We start from the raw sequence: 23,179 nt of genomic DNA on the forward strand, positions 1-23,179 counted from the left end.
CCCACACTGGCACCATGGCACTCACAGGGGCCCTGAGCACGAGATGTGCCCACACTGGCACCATGGCACTCACAGGAGCCCTGAGCATGAGGATGTGCCCACACTGGCACCATGGCACTCACAGGAGCCCTGAGCACGAGATGTGCCCACACTGGCACCGTGGCACTCACAGGAGCCCTGAGCACGAGGATGTGCCCACACTGGCACCATGGCACTCACAGGAGCCCTGAGCACGAGGATGTGCCCACACTGGCACCGTGGCACTCACAGGAGCCCTGAGCACGAGGATGTGCCCACACTGGCACCATGGCACTCACAGGAGCCCTGAGCACGAGATGTGCCCACACTGGCACCGTGGCACTCACAGGGGCCCTGAGCACGAGATGTGCCCACACTGGCACCATGGCACTCACAGGAGCCCTGAGCACGGGGCCGTGCCCACACTGGCACCGTGGCACTCACAGGAGCCCTCAGCACAGGGCCGTGCCCACACTGGCACCGTGGCACTCACAGGAGCCCTGAGCACGAGATGTGCCCACACTGGCACCATGGCACTCACAGGGGCCCTGAGCACGAGGATGTGCCCACACTGGCACCGTGGCACTCACAGGAGCCCTGAGCACGAGGATGTGCCCACACTGGCACCATGGCACTCACAGGAGCCCTGAGCACGAGGATGTGCCCACACTGGCACCATGGCACTCACAGGAGCCCTGAGCACGGGGCCGTGCCCACGCTGGCACCATGGCACTCACAGGAGCCCTGAGCACAGGGCCGTGCCCACACTGGCACCATGGCACTCACAGGGGCCCTGAGCACGAGATGTGCCCACACTGGCACCATGGCACTCACAGGAGCCCTGAGCATGAGGATGTGCCCACACTGGCACCATGGCACTCACAGGAGCCCTGAGCACGAGATGTGCCCACACTGGCACCGTGGCACTCACAGGAGCCCTGAGCACGAGATGTGCCCACACTGGCACCATGGCACTCACAGGAGCCCTGAGCACGAGGATGTGCCCACACTGGCACCGTGGCACTCACAGGAGCCCTGAGCACGGGGCCGTGCCCACGCTGGCACCATGGCACTCACAGGAGCCCTGAGCACGAGATGTGCCCACACTGGCACCATGGCACTCACAGGAGCCCTGAGCATGAGGATGTGCCCACACTGGCACCATGGCACTCACAGGAGCCCTGAGCACGAGATGTGCCCACACTGGCACCGTGGCACTCACAGGAGCCCTGAGCACGAGATGTGCCCACACTGGCACCATGGCACTCACAGGGGCCCTGAGCACGAGATGTGCCCACACTGGCACCGTGGCACTCACAGGAGCCCTGAGCACGAGGATGTGCCCACACTGGCACCGTGGCACTCACAGGAGTCCTGAGCACGAGATGTGCCCACACTGGCACCATGGCACTCACAGGAGCCCTGAGCACGAGATGTGCCCACACTGGCACCGTGGCACTCACAGGAGCCCTGAGCACGAGATGTGCCCACACTGGCACCATGGCACTCACAGGAGCCCTGAGCACGAGGATGTGCCCACACTGGCACCGTGGCACTCACAGGAGCCCTGAGCACGGGGCCGTGCCCACGCTGGCACCATGGCACTCACAGGAGCCCTGAGCACGAGATGTGCCCACACTGGCACCATGGCACTCACAGGAGCCCTGAGCATGAGGATGTGCCCACACTGGCACCATGGCACTCACAGGAGCCCTGAGCACGAGATGTGCCCACACTGGCACCGTGGCACTCACAGGAGCCCTGAGCACGAGATGTGCCCACACTGGCACCATGGCACTCACAGGGGCCCTGAGCACGAGATGTGCCCACACTGGCACCGTGGCACTCACAGGAGCCCTGAGCACGAGGATGTGCCCACACTGGCACCGTGGCACTCACAGGAGTCCTGAGCACGAGATGTGCCCACACTGGCACCATGGCACTCACAGGAGCCCTGAGCACGAGGATGTGCCCACACTGGCACTGTGGCACTCACAGGAGCCCTGAGCATGAGATGTGCCCACACTGGCACCATGGCACTCACAGGAGCCCTGAGCACGAGATGTGCCCACACTGGCACCATGGCACTCACAGGAGCCCTGAGCACAGGGCCGTGCCCACGCTGGCACCATGGCACTCACAGGAGCCCTGAGCACGAGGATGTGCCCACACTGGCACCATGGCACTCACAGGAGCCCTGAGCACAGGGCCGTGCCCACGCTGGCACCATGGCACTCACAGGGGCCCTGAGCACGAGGATGTGCCTGTGCTGGCACCATGGCACTCACAGGGGCCCTGAGCACGAGATGTGCCCACACTGGTACCATGGCACTCACAGGAGCCCTGAGCACGAGGATGTGCCTGTGCTGGCACCACGGCACTCACAGGGGCCCTGAGCACGAGATGTGCCCACACTGGCACCATGGCACTCACAGGAGCCCTGAGCACGAGGATGTGCCCACACTGGCACCATGGCACTCACAGGGGCCCTGAGCACAGGGCTGTGCCCACACTGGCACCATGGCACTCACAGGAGCCCTGAGCACGAGGATGTGCCTGTGCTGGCACCATGGCACTCACAGGAGCCCTCAGCACAGGGCTGTGCCCACACTGGCACCATGGCACTCACAGGAGCCCTGAGCACGAGGATGTGCCCACACTGGCACCGTGGCACTCACAGGAGCCCTGAGCACGAGGATGTGCCCACACTGGCACCGTGGCACTCACAGGAGCCCTGAGCACAGGGCTGTGCCCACACTGGCACCATGGCACTCACAGGAGCCCTGAGCACGAGGATGTGCCTGTGCTGGCACCATGGCACTCACAGGAGCCCTCAGCACAGGGCTGTGCCCACACTGGCACCATGGCACTCACAGGAGCCCTCAGCACAGGGCTGTGCCCACACTGGCACCATGGCACTCACAGGAGCCCTCAGCACAGGGCTGTGCCCACACTGGCACTGCTGGTGGCCCCACGCTGCGCTGGGCGTGCCACTCGCGGCGCTCTCGCGCTGGGGAGTCACTCAGCCCTTGCCCGGGGCTGCAGAACGTGCCCAGTAACCCCCCTGATCACCCACACGGCACCCAGCTGCAGCACAGGGTGCAGCTCTGCACGCTGATTTCCCTGCACTGCACTCGAGGGCCCCTCAGATGTACCAACCTGGCTGCCCACACAAAAGGATCGGCGCTTTAATCCTGCCCTCGGCCACGGCAGAATCTGGGCAGGGTTGTTGCTGTTTGGGCAGGGTTGTTGCTGTTTGGGATGGGAAAGGATCGTGTTCCAGATCTTCTGAACAGATTCAGAGAAGCTCTCATGACACCCAACTTCTGCTGCAGCACCAGGGTCCATTTAACCATTTTGTCAGCTGTGGGAAAAGCCCCATCTGCCCCCACCCCAAACCATTCCTGAGGCTGGAAGGGAGTTTGGGATTGTAACCTCAAACAGCTCCATTGGCTCAAAAGATCTGAACTAGGCAAGCTGGATTTCATTTTAAAAAAAGAACTCTATGAAGCCTTCTTTACTTTCATGGAATCCCACAGTGGTTTGGATTGGAAAGACCTTAAAGCTCATCCCATTCCACCCCCTGCCATGGGCAGGGACACCTCCCACCGTCCCAGACTGCTCCAAGCCCCATCCAGCCTGGCCTTGGACACTTCCAGGCACGGGGCAACCACAACCTCCCAGGTTTTGTTAAACAAAACAAAAGAGACAAACAAAAAAAAAAAAAAAACCCAAAACAAACTAACAATTCACCATTCTCTCTGATTTTGGAATCCTTGCCTAAGAGATCATTTTCCTTCCAATCTTGGTTTTGCACTAAATTAGACATAAAGCTGCATCAACCAAGTAGATTCTTCACAATTGCTCCCTCTGTCTAAATGAGCATTTTTAAGATGCTGTAAAATACAGGGATTCTTCCTGATTATCCCAAGTGTTGATCATGTTGATCCAACATGCCCGGCCTCATTGAAGCAAATTAAATGTTAGTTGATGGGCCCTGTGGAAAGCATATTAATTTAATGGGAAGGGCTGATTCCATTAAAGCCTGGCTGGAACAGAGGATGCAGCATTTGAGTGAAGTTGTGTTCCTGCCTGTTGCAACACCCTCTCCACAGAAGCTCTTTGCCAGGATCACTCCAGCATCAAAATTCCCAAACATCAGAGCCACGGGGGAGTTTATCCCTGAGCCTCTACTGTGAGACACCAAATCTCTGCAGAGCAGAACTTCCCAAACATCAGAGGCACGGGGGAGTTTATCCCTGAGCCTCTACTGCGAGACATCAAACCTCTGCAGAGCAGAACCTGCCCCCTTTGCACCACTCGGGATGGGTGTTCCACCATAAAGGAGAGGTTTCATATTCAAGTCTTACTCTAGGCCTGGGCTCTACCTAAAGCAGCAAGCAGACCTTTGAACAGCAATTCCTTGTGAAGAAAATTGCTAAAAGGAGTTACTCTACAGGAAAACATTGCCTAATTACACCCCCAGATTACACCCAGCAAGGAAGATGCTCCAGCCTGTTACTGGAACCACAATAAAAAATCATCTGCAGGTTCCTTTGTGTCTCCTCGCTGCCCACACGGGCTGTTCAAACAAAACCCGGGTTTAATGACACCACAGGTCAACAACATCAAGTAAAAGCAGCAGCCGAGCCTGCATTCCTTCAGAAGGAAAATTATGGGGCTCCCAATAGAGCAGGAGAATCCGCAGGGAACCGTGCAGCTTTAGCCACCCTGGAAGCTGCAGAGCTCCGAGTCACCGCTCCTGTGTGACTTATTCCTGCTACCACAAAGGGCACTGCTGAAGCTGCCTTTTGAATCTTGGATAAGCTCAGGATCCCTCTTGTTGTCCCTGCCCAGCCCCTTGCACAGAAATCCCTTCACAAGGACACGAGAAACTCCTTCAAAACAGGCACGGCAGGCGAGGCTGATACAACAGAGGAAACGCCTACAACATCTCCTGGCCTTGCACAGACCTGCTGATGGTGAACTTGAGGTTTTTTCAGCCTCACACCCAACAAAGTGAAGGAAAAATCTAATCACTGTCCTAAGCCATTCCACAGGAGAATCCAGAACTTCTGCAAGTAGGAAAAGCCTGGACAGAAAACTTTTGTACAGCTTCTTCTTTCTGCTGCCCACTCTTCCCTTCCCTAATCCCATTGCTTATTCTTCTGGAGAAAAAGATCAGGCTGAAGGCGACAGAAGCCCAGCCTGCCTATCACTGATATGCCTATCCCACAGTGATAAATTATTTTAAACACTGTTTACCAGGTTAAACCATGAGAGGTGTCCAAAGCCACATCTCCCACCCACGATGGCCAAGAGTACACACTCCTGAGGAGAACCTGGTCACTGAAATTAATTCCTTAGTTAATTCCTTCCCAGAGTTTCATGGAAGCTCACAGCATCTGTCCATTGCAACCTGGCCCTTGTGCTGCTCCTGATCTCAGGAAATCGGAGCTGCCTCAGAGCAGCAGAGCTGTTACATCCCAAGGAGCAAAACCACAAAAGGCCTCTGCCTGTGCAGTCTTTATAAATGAAGTATCCACACTCAAGAAACTGGAGTGTAATTAAAAGTACATTTTATCACACCTCCCACCGTTGTGCCGTCGCAGGAACACAGCGTTTCCTGCAGAGAAGGATTTGGGGTTAGTCATAAACTGCTCTGGCTGATAAGGTACCACCAGGTGTGGAGAAAGGCTTGGGACATAATTTGTGCTTTGATAACAGAATGTGAACTAAACTCTGCTTTCTGTATCTTCCTCTGCAAATTTGTGCCCAACCTGCCCCAGCACCGAAACCACAAGAAATAACAGACCAAGCTGGATTTCACAGAACTGGATTTCACAGAATCCCAGGATGGTTTGGGATGGGAGGGACCTTAAAGTTGATCCCGTTCCAATCCCTCTGCCATGGGCAGGGACACCTCCCACTATCCCAGGGTGTTCCAAGCCCCATCCAACCCGGCCTTGGACACTTCCAGGGATCAGGAATCCACAGCTTCTCTGGGAACCTATGCCAGGGCCTCACAGGGAATGATTTCTTCCCTCTGTTTTACCCCTGGCAGGCTGCAGGCAGAGCCAAAGCTGGTTTCATTTCCCTCCACACAAGCAACTTAAATTCATTTTTCACTCCTGTCAAAACCTTGCTGACAGTGTTTACAAGCCCTGAACAAATGCACAGCTCTTAAGCATGAACAAATAATTCTGCAGTAGGGATCTGCTGCAGTTTTTGACAGCTGAAATGCAGTTTTTGGGGAGGCAGAGCAGCCCCCAGGGAAGGGGAGAGGGATTTGTTCAGCACTGCCTGCCTCCCATTCCCAGCCAGCTGCCCGGGACTGCAGCAACCCAGAACTGCAACCAACAAAAGAGCCTTGTGGGAAACAGCAGCCTGGGCAAAGGTCTGCAGGGCTGGCCTGGGCCTTCGCTGAGTGGGGGGAGAGATTTACTCTGGAAATCATGGAAAAGCAGCCAACAGAACAAGCACAAACAAGCCTGCAATCAGAAAAACATCAATGATAACACGGGGTGAAAACGTCAGTGGGGAGGGGGAAAATGTGCAGCACAGAGAAGAGGAACCTCTCCAAAGCCAGATAGCTCTAGGAAGTAATAAAAAAGGGAAATATGATGATGAACTTCCAACTTCCAATTTCTGAGACTGCCCCTCGTTTCTTTGAGACAGACTTGGAGCCACCAGAGACACAACACCAGGGACACGTGAGCTGCCAAAGAACGGAATTAGCCAAAACACCAAGTTCTAGCAAGCTGCTGTGTGCCACTGGGACAGGCCACTGCCCTCCCTGTGCCCACAGGGCCTCAGTCCCTAGAGCCAGTCCCAATTCAGCCGCCTGCAGGGACACGGAGCCTCCCAGGGACACCTGCGGGGACATTTCACTCTTGGAGGGGATGGCACACACTGCTCGACAAGGCAGCTCCGATCCCAGGGACGTGCCCACATGGCACAGGGAATGTGGTTTGATCTGAGGAGATTTACCCCAGACACCCCTCTGGCACAGCCCGTGGCACCTGGGGCAGGATCAGAACCAGGGCGCTGCAGGCCGGGCTTCTCTCGAGCTCAGCTGGGCAGAACTAAGTCATCCTTGTAAATATGACTGTGGCCTAGGAGGCTACGCCACCTTCCTTCCCGGGAAAAGGCTCAGATTCCCAGTTCTCCTGCTCCTCTAGCCATCAAATCCAAGCCATCTCCCCCAGTTTGCATTGTGTATCTGCTTATTTTTTCCATTTCTTTATCTACTTTTATTAGCAATGAAAAGAGGTTTTAAGACAGGCACATCCTGGTTTCAATTTGGGAGGATGGCATCACATTTCCAAGGCTTTTTCCTGTGCTGCTGTTCTTATTTTACCTCTGAGGGGTCTCAGGGTGCTGCTGGGAACTCGGGGACTGGCACAACTGAAGAACAAAGAGGGAAAGGAGAATGGTTTGGGTTGGATGGGACTTTAAAGACCGATTTATTCCAACCCCTGCCATGGAAGGGAGAGGGGAAGTTCCACAGAACTCAGCTAAAACTGGGAAGAAATCCCGTTTTTCCAGAGCTCCAGCAGTCTCTGTACCGCACTCTCATTTTTAGCTCCACTCTGATCAAACTGTTTTCTCCCAAACAAGCAGCTCCACGCTCCTCTCCGCACATTACCAAATCCTTATCTCCTCTGCCACTGAGGGATCCAGGGAATGTTCCCCAGGCCTGAGAAGACAACTGCGGGCAGAGCTCAGGGAACAGCCCCACGGAACATCACACTCCTGTACAACTGTTGTCACAGCCGCAGATAAAGTAATTACTGCGACTCCTTTGGAAACAGGTAATCTGAAAAGCACAGGATTACATTGCTGGGAGTGCTGCTGGCTACGAGTTAATTATCAAATCCTGAATTCCCGGGGAAGGGAATCTCCAGCAAACAGAAGCACTACAAACCTCCTGCATTAACGACAGCCCCTCACGCACAGACATTTATTTACATTTCTTTTACAGCCCCGCCTGTTGACAAGCTGCAGTTTTATGGGATTTAGTGCGTTGTGCATTCAGGTGTTTTGTCCCAACACTGTGGCCCAGGCAAATATAAAAAACTGCTGCGAAATTCAGCTGAATAAACTCACTGCGGCCCACTCTCTTTGAAGAAAACACTACCAGAACACAGCAGCAGATGCTTTAGAATCATTGAGGCTGCAAAAGATCCTGGAATCCAAAAGATCCTGAAGATAAAACTTCAGCAAAGGGCAGAGAACAGAGATGTTGAGCCCGAAGAAAGCACTGATTTAAGTCAGTATTTTTTCTAAACTTCCTGCAAAAGTCCCAAACCCAGTTATCCTCTGCTCCTGAGAAAGTGCTCTATGTTTATCTCCCCACCTATGGGATGCAGGGGGGTTAAATTTCATTATGAGGGTCTGGCAGCCAGGCCCAGGCAGCCCCGAACAAATGAGAAGCAGAAGTTGGACATCTTGAAGGAGTTTTTTTTTGCTGACCCTGCAATAGCAGGGCAGGAAGAAGGAGCCCATCCAGTGCTTTTAAATCCCATTTCACCCCTGGCCCGGACTATTCATCATCTCCAATTCTTCTGGTGCGAGTGCTAATGTGAGAAACTTGTAGGATTGCAGTGGGAAGGTCAAAAGAAGCTTCAGAGACCCCGAGCAGACAAAGGGGAGGCTGCGGCGGGGACACAGCGTGTCATTATCCGGTGTCCCAGTAAAGCCATGTGATTCCTTTGGACAGCTCAGCCCCGCAGCCACATCATTACCGACAGGAACACAGGACAGGCCAGAGCCAGGAGCAGCTCCTGCAAATTGGAGTTGGGTTGTTTACAAGGGAGTTCCCCACAAAACTGGAGTGCAGCAGCGAAGCTTCGCCATGGGAAGGGGTGATTATGGCTGAGTCACGGGATAATCACCGCAAAATCCAGCCATTGTTTAGGAAAACTTGGAAACTGCCTCATGCTCCTCAGTTCATCAAATGTAATAAACCAGCGGGAGATAGGCACCGGCATGCCTGGCCCAAGTTTAATAGGAAAAAAAAAAAAAAAGAATTAAAAAATTAAATAAAAATATTACCAAAAAATCTTATTATCCCAGCCTTCAATAAAGTTTTAATAAGTTGCTAAGATGCAGGATTGACCCACATGAGGACTTTAGGAAAAATCCTCCGTGCCCTGTAACCTGCACCCCAGGTAGTGTTAAGCAAATATTTGTAATAAATAAAAGCTCTTTGCAAGCTGCCACCCACCAAACATGACCTGGCACTCCCACCCTCCCCACTAAAAACGTGACCGGCCTCCCGAGGCTTCCAAAGCAGGGGTCCCACCCTGTTTCTCCTCTCCCCATCTCTAATTCCTTCGCCTCCCCTCCAGCACATGGATCTTAGGGTAACCTAAAGCACCCACTGATAAACCCCACAGGTCCTGAAGGGCACTGCCAGCACCCAGCAGGCTTTGGCAGGACTCACTTCTGACGCCAAGCACCCCAAGAGCTTCAAAATAAAATCCAGCACACGAGACTTGAGTTGATTTTCAAGGCTCTCCCTCAGGTCTTTAAGTAGCATGAGAAGAACCCATATTTTTCCACATATACCTGTATTTTCCCTTCTCTCAACCTTTCCTTCTGATTTCTCAGTTCTTTATTCTGGTTGGGGTTTTTTTTTATCCCCCGAACGCAGGAGACACTTCCAGAGCTGATAAGAACATTAATATGGAGGAGGGATCTCAGGCAGGAGGGAAAAAGAGTAAGAAAAACAAAGCCCACAAATAAACCAGATTTGGAACCCCAATCAAGAACACGCTGTAACAAAGCAGAATAATTCCCCATAGCTCCAGCCTGGCAGCCGCTCTGAGAAGGTGACATAAGAGCATGCCCTAATACACACCATCACCCTTTTAAAAATACATTTGTGTTTTTATGGTGCTCAGGATGTTTCCTTTGTCATTTCTCACCTCCTACTGCTGCCGAGGCCTCTCAGCACCGGGCAGAGACTCTGCCAAAGTTCCGGCAGCTCAGACAAGGAGTTCCAGGAGGGATTTAAGGCCATAATAAGATCTAAGCTGTCGGAAAGTCCAGGCAAACTTCTGTGGCATGTTTTTCCTTTCTCTTCCCTATAAACACCTCGTGAAAGCTCTCCTGAATGTCCTCCTGGAGGCTGCCAAGTGAAAACAGGGCATTATCTCAGCGGCTGCACATGACTCCGGGGAAGATTCCTTCCTCACAGCTCCCAGGAACTGTCCACCAGGCCTGTGACTGCAGGAAAGTTTTCCCATGTAGGGTGAGGATTATTTTGTTTCACAACTGCCTTGTGACTTCAGGGCAATCTTGTGGAGAGGGAAATGTGGATGTTTGGAGTGGTGCCGTGGGTCTCCTGCTCTCCAGACGGAGCAGGGATCTCCTGGCACTGGAACTGCACCCTGGGCTTCAAGGGGAGCCCCACCAAGGGTCCCAGTGAGGTCTCTGGTGGGGAGGGTGAGCCAGGACAGGGCTCAGTGTGGCCCTGGCAGCAACCCAGGGCTGTCTCCCTGATTCCCAGAGCTGGAAATCCATCCCAGTTAGGCTGACGGGGAGCAGCCTAATTCCTGAAGCATTGCTCTCGGGGACACGCCAGGCTGAAAAAAAAGGAAATAAATCCCTGGGATGGCACAAACCCACCCGGGACAGCACCACTTCCATCACCTGCTGCCAAATACCAACACATGAACCCCACCAGGATATTCCCATCTCCTCTCACTCCAGCATTCGGGCAAATCACCCGTTTTTGGGACAAACTGCTCCATCCTGTAAAGCAGCACTGAACTATGCAATTCAATGTGCACTGGCTGAGCTCAGCTCTTAGAATGGAACCTGCACAAGGCTCAAAACACTGCTGCTGAACATCCTCTCTCATAAAAGGCCTTTATTTACTTTCTGATTCCATGAGTAAATGCTGTCTATAAATAACCCTCTCTGCCCAGCCACGACGTAACTGCTGTTATCACCTCAGTCATTGGAAAAGGCCCTGATAAGACCAAGTGATAATAGCTCAGGATTACCCTCCTGTGGAAAGGAGCCCGCTGGAATTCATTACCACATGATTTGCATTCCCTTGTGCAGTTCTCCAGCCTGAAGCAGCAAAAATAATGGAGTGCCCATGCCCTCCTCACCTTGTCTTTGGGTTTATCTCCCTCTCCCACCACATCCTTTCAGAACCAGCCTCAAAACCGAGAGCCAAAGTCACCCAAACTCAAAACTGAGAGCTCGGGTCACCCTAATCTCTGTCCCAACACTAAACACGTTTACTGAACCTACTAAAGATCAAAGAAAAAGTGAGATAAAGCTTATCTGCTCCCAGGAGTCAGGAAGACAGGTGGAATACACACCTAGGGCACAGCAAAGCCTCCCAGCAGTGTCCTACATATCCATTATCTCTGTTTTAAGAGCTTTATGACTTTTGAAAAAGTAAATATATTAAGTGCAGCTTTTATGTGCAGTGTTGAGATTGGGACCTCAAAAGAAATCAACTTTTCTTCAAGGGCTCCGAGGCCACTGGTGGGAATGCACAGAACTCCCACAGTGCTCCTATAGATCCATTATCTACATTTCCAGAGTTTTATTACCTTTGAAAATGTAAATATATCGAAGTGTAGCTTTCATGTGCAGTGTCAGGGTTGTAAGAACACAAGGGCAAGAAATAAACTGCTCTTCAAGGGCTCCGATGGCACCTGAGGAACACACAGCACCCCCAGGAGTGCTCCTATGGATCCATTCCCTTATCTGCATTTGAAGAGTCTGATTGCCTTTGAAAGGGTAAATATATTTAATGTGCAGTGCCAAGACTGTAACAAAAATGTTAACAAAGGGTAAGAAATAAACTGCTCTTCAAGGGCTCCGAAGGCACCTGAGGAACACACAGCACCCCTGGAGGGCTCCTGCAGATCCATTCCCTTATCTGCATTTGAGGAGCTCTATTACCTTCACAAAGGTAAACATATTTAACGTGCAGTGTCACAACTGTAACAAACACAGATGTTAACGGAGGGCAAGAAATAAACTGTTCTTCAGGGGCTCCAGGGACACTTGAACACACAAGGAACGTGCCCCCTGTTCGGGCTGCTTTTATCACCTCTGGTACAATGGGCAGATTGATAAAGTTTAGGGTTCCCAGTTAATTGTGGTTAATTACCATTAAACCACAGCACTCTGCCATTGAGAGGGAAGTAAATTAATAAAGGTGGCAGTTGGGACATCAAATTTTAAATATTTATATAAAGGCAGAGTCTTCTATTCACACAAATAGTTGCTTTTCTGCCTCAGTTGTATAAACTTCCAAGAATTGGGTTTAGTACTTGAATTTTTAGTAGCGGGGGACACAAACAGCCAGGGCAGGGGCAGCCCTGGGGTATTTGTGGAGGGGAAGGGATGGACAGCAGGAGAGCTCCAGCACAGACGTGGTTTTCATGGAATCCCAGAATGGTTTGGGTTGGGAGGGACCTTAAAGTTGATCCAGTTCAAATCCCTTTGCCATGGGCAGGGACACCTCCCACTGTCCCAGGCTGTTCCAGCCTGGCCTTGGACACTTCCAGGGATCCAGGGGCAGCCACAGCTTCTCTGGGCGCCCTGTGCCAGGGCCTCCCCACCCTCATGGTGGAGAATTCCTTCTCAAAATCCCATCTAAACTGTCCCTCTTTTAGTTTAAAGCCGTTCCCCCTTGTCCTGATCCCTGTAAATAATCCCTCTCCATCCTTCCTGCAGCTCCTTCAGGCATGGGAAGGCCACAACCAGGTCACTCCAGAGCTTCACTCTCCAGGATGAACAATCCCAATTCTCCTCCCAGCCTTTCCCCACTGCAGAAGGCCAGGGCAAAGGGCCGGAGTGACTGAGGCACTGACCTCATTCCCCCGCCTTCCAGTGCCCTACAATTTCAGGAGAATGGAGCTGAGTCATGGACCCAAACCCGCCCTAACCCACAGCTCACCACAGGGAATAAATCCCTGCCCACGGGCCCGGAGCTGTATCTCATTGGGAATTTTATAGGAGAAAGATCAAACAGTAATTAATGCTCCACTGAAGGCTGGGAAAAGGAAAAGGCTCCGCATTTGGAAACAGGGGGACACCTCTTCTAGGGCTGAAACAAATGCAGAGCAGCTCGGTGCCTCCACACCCACAGCCCCACGTGAGGCTCCCACCCTCTCCTACCTTAAATAATAGGTGAAAAAATATAGAATTCCTCCCAGCCACCAAAACTGAGCAGGGAAGAGCCCGCCCGCATCGCAGACCAACGGAGAGGAGAATCCCCTGCCTCAAAGGGAGAGGAGAAGGAAGGAAAAGGGGTTTATTTGCAGATCCATCTGTGCTCCGGGGCAGGCTCCCCACAGGAGCCCTTCCCGAGGGGACCCAGCCCCGTGCAGCCTCTCTGCACGTGGGACAACATTCCCAGGGTCACTTTGTCCCTGGAACAAGGAAAGCTGCTCTCCCACTGACAGCCAGCAGCTCTGTGCCGGGTGGAGAATACAGATTAGTGGGAACACATTTTCCAGGGCTTCAAGGAATTTTTAACTGCTCTGCGCTCCCCGTTTCTCCTTTTCTTGAGACAAAATAATAAAAAAGAGAGGAGAAAAAATAAGAAAGAAAGTGTTTTAAAAATTGCAGAAAGAACCAAAGGTGAGGTGATTCTGGCATAGTCATTTGGGGGGAAATTTAATAGAAGAGTTGGGAAAAGATTCCAGACTGCCCAATGCTTCAGCATATGGCCAATGCCTTATGGAAGAATTTAGAGAGGGAAATAAAGATTTCTTTTCTGCCTGCGAGAGGGGGATTTTCTTGTAGCAGTTTTAATGACAACAGCTGTTTGAAGTATTAAATATTGATATTGAAATATCCCCATTGAGATTCAATATTAATGCACCCCCTGCCAATTCATGGAATTCTGTAAATTCACACCAGTGCCTGGTTTTTTCTTTAACCAGATTTGACTCGTCAGGGTCAAATTCTGTGACTGAACTGACACGGGCCTGTTCAATTTAAATTCTGTTCTCTGTATCAGAGGGAGCTTCATTAAAAAAAAAAATAATAAAAATGGCAGAGTTGTATTTCCTCCCCTCAGAGACAAATTTTACCTGTGAGAATCCACAGGCAGAGAGACATTTTCCAGCAGAATCACCAATTTGGAATCAATCCTGAGGCAGGATCCCTTTGATCTCAGATTCCAGCCTGAGTCACTGCATTTAAGGGAAAGGGGGATCCAGTCCTGCTGTAAATCATCACTTCTTTCATCATTCCCTGGCTGGATGAGCCACTGCAAATTAACAACTTCCCTTGCCCACATGAAGAGGAGCAAGTTAATTCCTCCTCTCTTTATTCCAGGATCTCGGAGCTGTCGCGTTTTCCAGCCCTTTTCCAAGTGCTGGTGTCTGTGCACACACACAGGGCCCCCAAACCTTTCCCAGCAAATAAACCCAGGCACCCCTGAGTGCCCACAACCACAAAATACAGAGCTTTGGGTGAAGTTTAGCTGCTCCCAAACCCTTAGGTTTGGGAAATTTTAAATGGTTTATCCACAGAACCAAGAGATTTGGGGAGTTACATGGAACTGAGGTGCAGGCTGTAACACCAAGCCTTGGTTTTGACTGGATTTCAGTGCAAATTCAGAACAAACCCCCTGAAATGAGCATCAGATTGAAGACTAAACCCAGCAGCAGTGCAAGGCTCTGATCACACACAGGGAAATTCCATCTCCAGAGCAAGGAATGGTGCTGCTTTCCAGGCAGAAAAAGCCAAAAAAGGGACACCTGAACCCGTCCCCAGCGAGAAGGAGCAGCGTGGGCACAAAGAGCCGACGTGACTCGGTGCAATCCCAAACTCCACTTGGAAAGGGATCCAAATTACCAAGGTTTTGGGGAAGTGGGACACAGGGAGCCCAGCAAAACACAGTGGAGCCAGAGAGTCACATGGAGAGGAGTGGATGGACGCAGGAACAAAGGGCTGCAGGGACTCTCCGCCTGTCATTTCAGCCGGTGACGCGGTGCTGGCCGCTGGCCTGGGTCCCTAACGAGCAGGACACTTCGTTAGCGGGCACAGAGCTCCATTCTCTGCCAGCCCTCCCTTCCTGAAGGAGACCCAGAGCCACAGCTGATGTCATTCCTGCACATGGACCAGCGGCACTCGCAGAGAACGACACGGGAGAGGCTCCCACACGCTCCAGGCCTTTTAAAGCACGGCTGAGAATTTAATTTTTAAAAGGTTTTTGAAACAAAGTGCCTCGGTAACCCAGTGGTGGTAAAAATGTGTGCGTCCCCCAGCTGCCACTTCCTGCCACAGCACCAGAAAAAGTCAGGGAATCTTTCCCAAACTTCCTGAAGTCATCGCCTGAGGTGAAAGCACCTCTGGTAAATCACCTGAGCTTGTTGCAGGTTTAATTTGAAGCAGGATGATCTGGTAATAATCTGATAAGAACTGTTTCTGGGCGAGGTGACACCCGGGATTAGGAAACACCAGACGAGTTCTTTATTTCTCTGGCATCAAAACCAGATCTCGCCCTCCCACACGACTCCTCCAGCATCAACAGGCATCCAAAACACATCCCCAGGTGCCACATGAACACGGTTTTTGAACATTCCCAAGGATGGTGACTCCACCACTGCCCTGGGCAGCCTGTGCTGGGGCTCTGTGAGCCTTTCCACAAAGAAATTTTCCCTCTATCCAATCTAAAGCTCCTCTGGTGCAACACGAGGCCGTTTCCTCTCATCCTGTCTCTGTTCCCTGGGAGAAGAGGCCGACCCAAATTAAGGCATTTTAAGGATATATTTGAAATTCAGGAAGCTCTGGGTGTGCCCAGGCTGTTGCCATACTACAATCATCTTATTTTTGCCCCTTCTTCCAAATTTATCGTGAAGTGGAGGCAAATTCCTTCCCTTCAGATGCAAGAATGGGAGGTTCAAGGTTAGAAACCTGAGGAAACACTCAGCTGGGGCTGCCCCTGGATCCCTGGCAGTGCCCAAGGCCAGGCTGGACAGGGCTTGGAGCACCCTGGGACAGTGGAAGGTGTCCCTGCCCATGGCAGGGGGGTGGAATTGGACCTTTAAGGGCCCTTCCCACCCGAACCACCCTGTGATTCCATGATTTCCCTGTGCCTTGTTTCCCAAGCCGTATCAGTCTTGTTCCATTTCTTATCATTTACTGCTTTTTATTATCACTTCTCACTAATCCCTTCAGGGCTCTTGGAACAAGGTAATTTTTTATAGGAAGAGGTCACAAGGCTACGCAGGAATTTCAGTCCCACCGAACAGTGCACACACAGACACTTTCTAAGTTTTTTAACTTAAAAAAACCTGGAAGAAATCTCTTCCTTTAAAAGCTGGTTTTAAACACCAAGATGGAGATTTAGAATCAGAATATCCTGAGTTGGAAAAGACTCACAGGGCCCCTTGAGGAGCAAAAAACCAACATCCTGTGAGTATTTCTAGCACAGAAGAAAAGTAAATTTGGTCAGAGAAAAGCAGATGCAGGAAACCAGCTCGAGACCTGGCACAGCAGCACCACAAGCCCTGAGCCACAAAAAAAAGCAGCTGCTGAGCTGGAGGTGGGTGCAGAGCTTTCTTTAGCTCCATGTCCAGCACTCCAGAGGCACCTCTGCTCCAGAGCCCCTGGTTATCCAAGAGAAGAGCTGGAAATCACTTGTTCTTGAGTTTGCTTCCACCTCAGCCCCACGCTGCAGGGGCTGGGGAGATTATTTGGGTTTAAGATCTGAGCTATTTGAGGGGTTTGCTCCCAAACCTACTCTGTGCTCTGAAAATCTGGGGGTTTATTGCCTTCAGAAAGCCCGGAGCCCCCCAGAGTGAGTCACAGGAGAAATCAAAAGGTAAATTCAAAACACACACACACACCCAAAGGCCTGTGGTTCTCTTGCAGCAGGGGAAGCTCCTCCTTGAGGAACGTGGCCCCAGTTTCTCTGAAACTCCAACCACAGCGTGAGGAGGGCATTTTTCTCCCCACTTACAAATGCATTATTTCAATTCTAATTTAAAGATAAAGTTCAGAATGACAACTTCTTCAAGTCAGTCATAACACACTCAGCCCTCCCGTTACAAACCATTTAGGGCACACACAGAGATTTCTCTGCCTATTAAATACTTCAAGCACAGCCCCAACCCCACCGTGGAGCACTGCTAGAAAGCAGGATCAAAGGGAAACACCCTCTCCTCCTTCCAAACCTTCTCCTACATCCCTACAACCCAGAAGTCCCAGTTTCCAGCTGTATCATGGGGGGAAAAAAAAATAAATAAACCTGTGATCTGTGAGAGTGCTCCAGCTAGCCCGTGTGTATCCTAACTGTGTGTGTCTGCAGCAGCAGTCTAGAAGGAAAAATGGAATTATTTAGGGGAACTTTATTCTTACGGTGCTTCACTTGCACAGCTCCGAGCAGTGCCACTTTCCACCCAGCAATTACAACTGAATATTTGTGCCACACAGCCAAGATTTTTTCACATCAGGCAATTTTATCCCTTCTCCACTGCAAAAAACTGACGTTCTCCCAGCCCAGGGAAAAAGGGGCTTTTCAAGCCTGAGTCTCAGGTTTCACCAGAGCCAGCATTTCATATCAAACTTCACATCTTGTAAGGGGCAGCCAAAAATCCCCCAGACCAGGCTGCTCTGGAAGCGGTGGAAAATCCGGAATTTCTGTGAAAAGCCACATTGAAAAATAATTATCCCTCTAAAAGAGAAAAAGAAAAGCAGGAATAGCAGAGTTAAAAGAGGTGGCTTTCCACAGAGATTGTTCCTGCCAGCCCTGTGACCAATCGAGGCAGGGACAGGTCTGCCACGCTGGTAACATTCCTCCAGGGGGATGAAAAAATTATTTGTTTTTGATTGGGTCTATGCAGAACATTTGCATCTTGTTACTGCTGATATTTTAGCTTTAAAAGTTCTCAGACATTCCTCCAGGGCTTATCCTAAGCACATTTTTATTAAGTTCCCTTCTCTAAAAAAAACAAGCTCCAGTGAGTTTTGACGCGCGCTGCCTTTGACAATGATAATCTTTGTCCTTCCCAGCTGCAGCAAATTTAAGATAATCTCTTTTCCAAGTGGACTTTATTAATCTTCCCAGTGAAATACCATCCTGAGGTAAAACAATTATTTCCAGTTCAACTCTTAGTACCAGTTAAGCCCGTGCTGGAAAAGACAACCAACATCTGGCAGACTCAATATCTGCAGCAATTACGAGTAATCGTGGAACCATAAATATACAAATCTACCCCAAGTGCCGGGGCTGGAGCTGCGCTCTCACAGCTCGAGGAGAGGCAGGGACGGAGGGCAGGGACGGAGGGCAGGGAGTGACTGCAGGAGGATTTCACCGAGTCAGCAGCCTGGGCTGGCCACACGCAGCAGCGCTGTCGCGGAGCCCAGGGATGGGGCGGCTCTTCAGGGATCTCGGGAAGCTGACACCTCGGCCCGGGGAGCCGGGCATCGCCCCCACGCCTTCCACGTGCCACGCAGCCCTGGTTAGCGATTAACAGGCTTTAACTAATTGTGGGGGGACAATCCCCTTGGTTCTGCCCAGTTCCCTCCCAGCTGGACCCTCCCCAGCGGTGCCATTGGAGGGGTTGAGGCTCCGGAGCTTCCCAGAAACGGGACAAAGATCCCCAAACAACAGGGCCAGGGCTGGGCTCACCCCCCAGCTGCTCCTCCAAAAGCAGATTTTTCTCCTGAATAACCTGGAGGGATCAACCCCAAATCCGTGCCAGGGAGGAGCCAAACCTGTGCATCCATCCCCCCAGGGATGCAGAATCCCGGATTCCAGCCCTGCTCCTGGAGGAACCCGCAGCTGCTCACTCTCACCTCAAAGCAGCCGAAGCACTACGGCTGATTATTGTTTTTTATTCTGTCCAGGAAAAAAAAAAAATCACTTCACCTGCGTGTTTTAAATTAAAAATTGTGACTTTGCTCCGTTTTCAATTAACTGTCCCTGAAAGTATTTTTTTATTGAGCTGCTTTGACTGCAAAAGTGCAATTTTGCAGAAAGACAGTTCTGCCTTTTCTTGCTAAAAGTGCAACAGTAGATAAAAATTACCAAAGATCTGACAGATAAACAATAAATGATCTGATTTGGAGTCAGACCTGTGGTCAAAAGCGCTTCTAAATGCAAGCATAGCTGGGAAAAAAAAAAATGAAGAAAATTAATTTAACTTCATTTTCCCTCTAAAACTCCTCCAGTTTTTAACTCCCTCACTGAAGTCATAATCTCGTATAAAATCATGACCACTGCTAAAAAATATGAGATTAAGACAGCACAATACGTAGAAAATATTCAAATTTATACATTATTTGGGTAAAATATCATCACCTGGGGGGAAAAAGAAAAAGCAGTTCTGGTCTGAAATATCTGCTGGGCTCCTCAGAGGGAACATTTTACTTCAGACAGAAACAAAAACCTGGGTAAAAAATGATCTGTGTGCTCAACTGATTCCAGAGCTCCAGTTTGTTGTGTTACAACGTCCTAGGAAAATTATTTTAGGGAATGGAACAAAGAAATTAAACATATTTCCCCAAATGGAGCCATTGCTAATCCCAGAAATTGCACAGGCAGAATTTCATTGGAAAGAGCATCCCAGATGCTGTCCCACTGTTATTTTACAGCAGCAAGGCTACTTTTCCTTTAAAAGAAAGGAAACCAAAGGGATTATTTCCCCTCCGAGTTCCACCCCTGCATTTTCCAGTTCCCAGGTGTGACATCGGGGAGTTTGCCTTCCACAACAACAACAGAGACATCCGAGGTGAGTGCTGGACACCCAGCACTTCCCTGAGCAGCATTCCCGTGCCCCACGTCACCACCTGCCTGGCTTTCCCTCGTAGCCAAATCAAACCAGAAACATTTCGTAGCCACAACCTCCTTAACCAAGTGGTCACCCAGGAAAGGGGGAACAGCCTCCCTTGCCCCAGGAAATAAATGGAATTATCGTTATCTGCTTGAAGATGCTTGGCTATGGGCTGGTGGCTCCTCGGTGAGGTTACAAGGCCCGGCTGCTCCCCAAAGGTTCTGCTGGCTCTCACACTGAGCAATCAAAGGTTCTTCTCCTGGTCACACACCTGGGCTGGGAGCTTGAGCTCGTGCCCAACTTCCCACGAGCCCCAACAGCCCATCAGGAGACGGGCACAAGGCTCCTGCTCCACCTGGAGCTCAGCTCCCTAAATAAACCTGGAGCCTCAAAGGGATCACAGCAAGGTAAGGGAAGCCCAAAGAGTGCATTTAGTGCAGACACGGAGAGGTGCCAGGACAGGGACCCCCAGCCCTGCACAAACAAACACCGTCCCAAGCCCTGCAGGAAGGCTGACAAACACTGCACCACCCAGAGCTAAACCCAGCTGCTTCACTGGACTGCCAGGAGTGACTTCAAACAGCACGGTCTTGCTCCCTGAGCTTGCCCAAGGCAGCTCAAGGCCCCAGAGGAAAAAGCCAATCCCCCAAAAACGAGTGTGTGCTGTCCATGTGGGAGTGAAGGTCACGGATCAGTGACCAATTCCAGCTCCACAGTAATGAGCATCCATAAAACCCACACTGCAGATGCAACATCACCAACGTGGGACGTGTTGATATGCGTTAATCACATTGTTTTACCCAGAAGGAAAATCTCTTTCAAGGGCAAGAATAAGATCTGAGGTTCCCCTTTGCTCCACTGAATTTATCTGGTTTATGCAATCTCTGAGTGTGCAAGAACACAGACTAGAGGGAAAACATGCTTTACACAAGGGAGTAAAAGCAGAAAAATCAACTTTGTATCAGCAGAAAGGCTGAACCTGAGGGCCCACAAGTCTCCTCTTCCCCCAGAAGTGGAAATAAATCACATATCCATGGAAAAGCAGAAGCAGCCCCAAGTTTTGGTGACACAACCCACACCCCACACGGATCCCCCTTCACCCAAGGCACCATCCAGTACCACTTCCTCTGCTCCCTGCTCCTCCCATTCCTTGGGACCAGCCACAGAAACAAAAACCACCCCGTGCCACCATGGCAGCCACTACTCCAGGCTGGAAAACAGAGACCAGCTCCTTTTTTCCACCCACACCAGTGGCTCCAGCTATGAGGGACAGAGCAACCGAGGCACACGAGCTCCAAGGAGATGCACTGGAAGCAGACGGAGCCTTGGCCAAGGAACAGGCCACAAATTCCTACTGGAGCAGCCAAACCTGCCCCAAAAATGCCTCTGAGCCGGGTGATTTCAGCAGGGGAGGTTGTTACAAAAGCTGCTGCTGACCCTCTGAGGTGTGCAAATAGCTCACTGCAGTGGGTAAACCTGGGCAGAAGGGACCCAGCCACGCTCCACAGGCCACAGAGCCAGGAAACGCAGAAAATGAGAACGGATTCAGTGCGTTCTGCAGGGAAAAACCCCGGCTGGGCGAGCAGGAAATGCATTTTAAAGCTAAATAATCCCGAAGTCCAGCCGGGAGAGCCCACGCCAGCCTCGAAGGACAGCAGCTCCTCAGACAATGCAGGAATCTCCCTGCAGAAGCCCAACTACATTTTTTTTCCCTCTCTGGCCTCCATCTCTGCCACAGCAATCCAAGGGAACGCTATCCATCACCATTCCAACCCCAGGGCTTGCCACAGGCCAGGGGAGACCTCCAGACCAGCAGGGCTTACAAAGGCTTTTGTTTTGGCTAATTCCGAGGAACATCTCGGAGTACAAACCCTGCCCTGCAGTATTTGCAACCCAAATATTGCAGCACTGAGCTAATTTCGGGCAGCTGGCACACAGAACCGACTACTGGAGTAATCAGACCAAAAAAATGAAGGCGAGCTAAATTTAGGAGTAACTATGCAATGCAATATTAATAACTGATTATTTCCCTTCTAAAAAAAAAATATACATATATATATAAATTGCATATATATATATATATATATATATATATATTTTTTTTTTTTTTTTTTTAAGTTAACCTGACAATGCTCCTTACAAGATCCAGGCTCTCCATCCCCACAGGGATGGATCCCACAATTTTCTGGGTACCGAGATGAGGTTCAACACCCACCCCGAGGAAAAGCCCCCCACCATCCCCGGGGCGCATCCCCCGCCCGCAGAGACGGCCGGGGAGGGGGAGCCCGGTGCCCGCGTCCCCAGCGCTGTCCCCGAGCGCTCCCGGGGAGGGCTGGCCCCGTTTCCCCGCAGTGCAGCGCGGACCGCCCGCATCCCCCATCACTCACTTCCTCTTGTACTCGTCGCGCTCCCGCTTGACTTTGGCCAGCACGTTGTAGAGGGCGCGGATCTCGGGGGTGATGGTGTCGATCTGCACCCCGACGCCGTCCGGGTGCACCCAGGACACGCCGGGGCCCTGCACGGTCTCCAGGCCGCCGCCGCCGGTGCGCCGCACCTGGGTGTAGCTCCAGATGGTGCCGGGCAGGCGCCCGTAGTGCGGCGGCGACGGCAGCGCCCCGTGCCCGGGGCCCGGCGGCGGCACCAGCGGCGGGGTCCCGCCGTCCGTCTGCACCGCCTGGTCCCGGGAGAAGGTCTTGTAGCGCAGCCGGCGGTCGCGCTCGCTCTGCTGGGCCGCCAGCTGCTTCTCCAGCAGCCGGTTCCGCCGCTCCAGCTCGTGCACCTTGGCCAGGAAGCAGCGGAACCGCACGTTCAGCCCCTTGAGCAGATGGATGTTGGAGCCCAGGTCGTTCCGCAGCGCCGCCGTCACCGGCGGGCCCCCCCCGGCCGCCGCGGGGCCGCCGCCGCCGGGGCCCAGCGGGCAGGAGGAGGCGGCGGCAGCAGCGGCGGCGGCGGCGGGGGAGAAGGCGCGGGCCATCTCCCCGAACAGCAGCGAGTTCATGGCGGAGGGGGCGGTGATGGAGGGGCCGGCGGTGATGGAGGGCCGGCGGTACCGGCGGTGCGGAGCGGCCGTGCCGGGGCTGGCGCTGTCTCTGCGGCCGCCGCCGCCGCGCCGCGCTCTGAGGGCTCTGGGCGGGAGCGCGGGGCGGGCCCGGCCCCGCCTCATCCTCCCCGCGCCGGGCCGAGGCTCCGCCCACTGCCCGCTATTTCCATAGCCCCGCCCCTATTTCCATACCCGGCCTCTCATTTCCATAGCCACGCCCCTGTTGCCACGGCAACGCGGCTCATTTGCATGGCCCCGCCCCGCGGTGCCGCAGGAGCCGCCGGTCCCTCCACGTGTCCCCAGCGCGGGGTTCGGGATTCGGGGGCGGCGGTGATTTTTGGGGGGCCCC

The 23,179-nt window shown here is 52.1% G+C and overlaps 1 protein-coding gene across 1 annotated transcript in view; it reads right to left on the reverse strand.

Moving 5' to 3' along the window:
- The window catches only part of IFFO2 (intermediate filament family orphan 2), a 46,870-nt gene extending 23,963 nt beyond the window's left edge, over positions 1 to 22,907 (reverse strand). The window contains exon 1 of the mRNA XM_032131360.1: positions 22,178 to 22,907. Coding sequence (XP_031987251.1) covers positions 22,178 to 22,788 — 611 coding nt within the window. The 5' untranslated portion in view covers positions 22,789 to 22,907. The remainder of the gene's footprint in view (positions 1 to 22,177) is intronic.
- Between the last annotated feature and the right edge of the window lie 272 nt (positions 22,908 to 23,179).

The sequence above is a fragment of the Corvus moneduloides genome, chromosome 22 (assembly GCF_009650955.1).
Source record: "Corvus moneduloides isolate bCorMon1 chromosome 22, bCorMon1.pri, whole genome shotgun sequence".
Classification (NCBI taxonomy): Eukaryota; Metazoa; Chordata; class Aves; order Passeriformes; family Corvidae; genus Corvus; species Corvus moneduloides.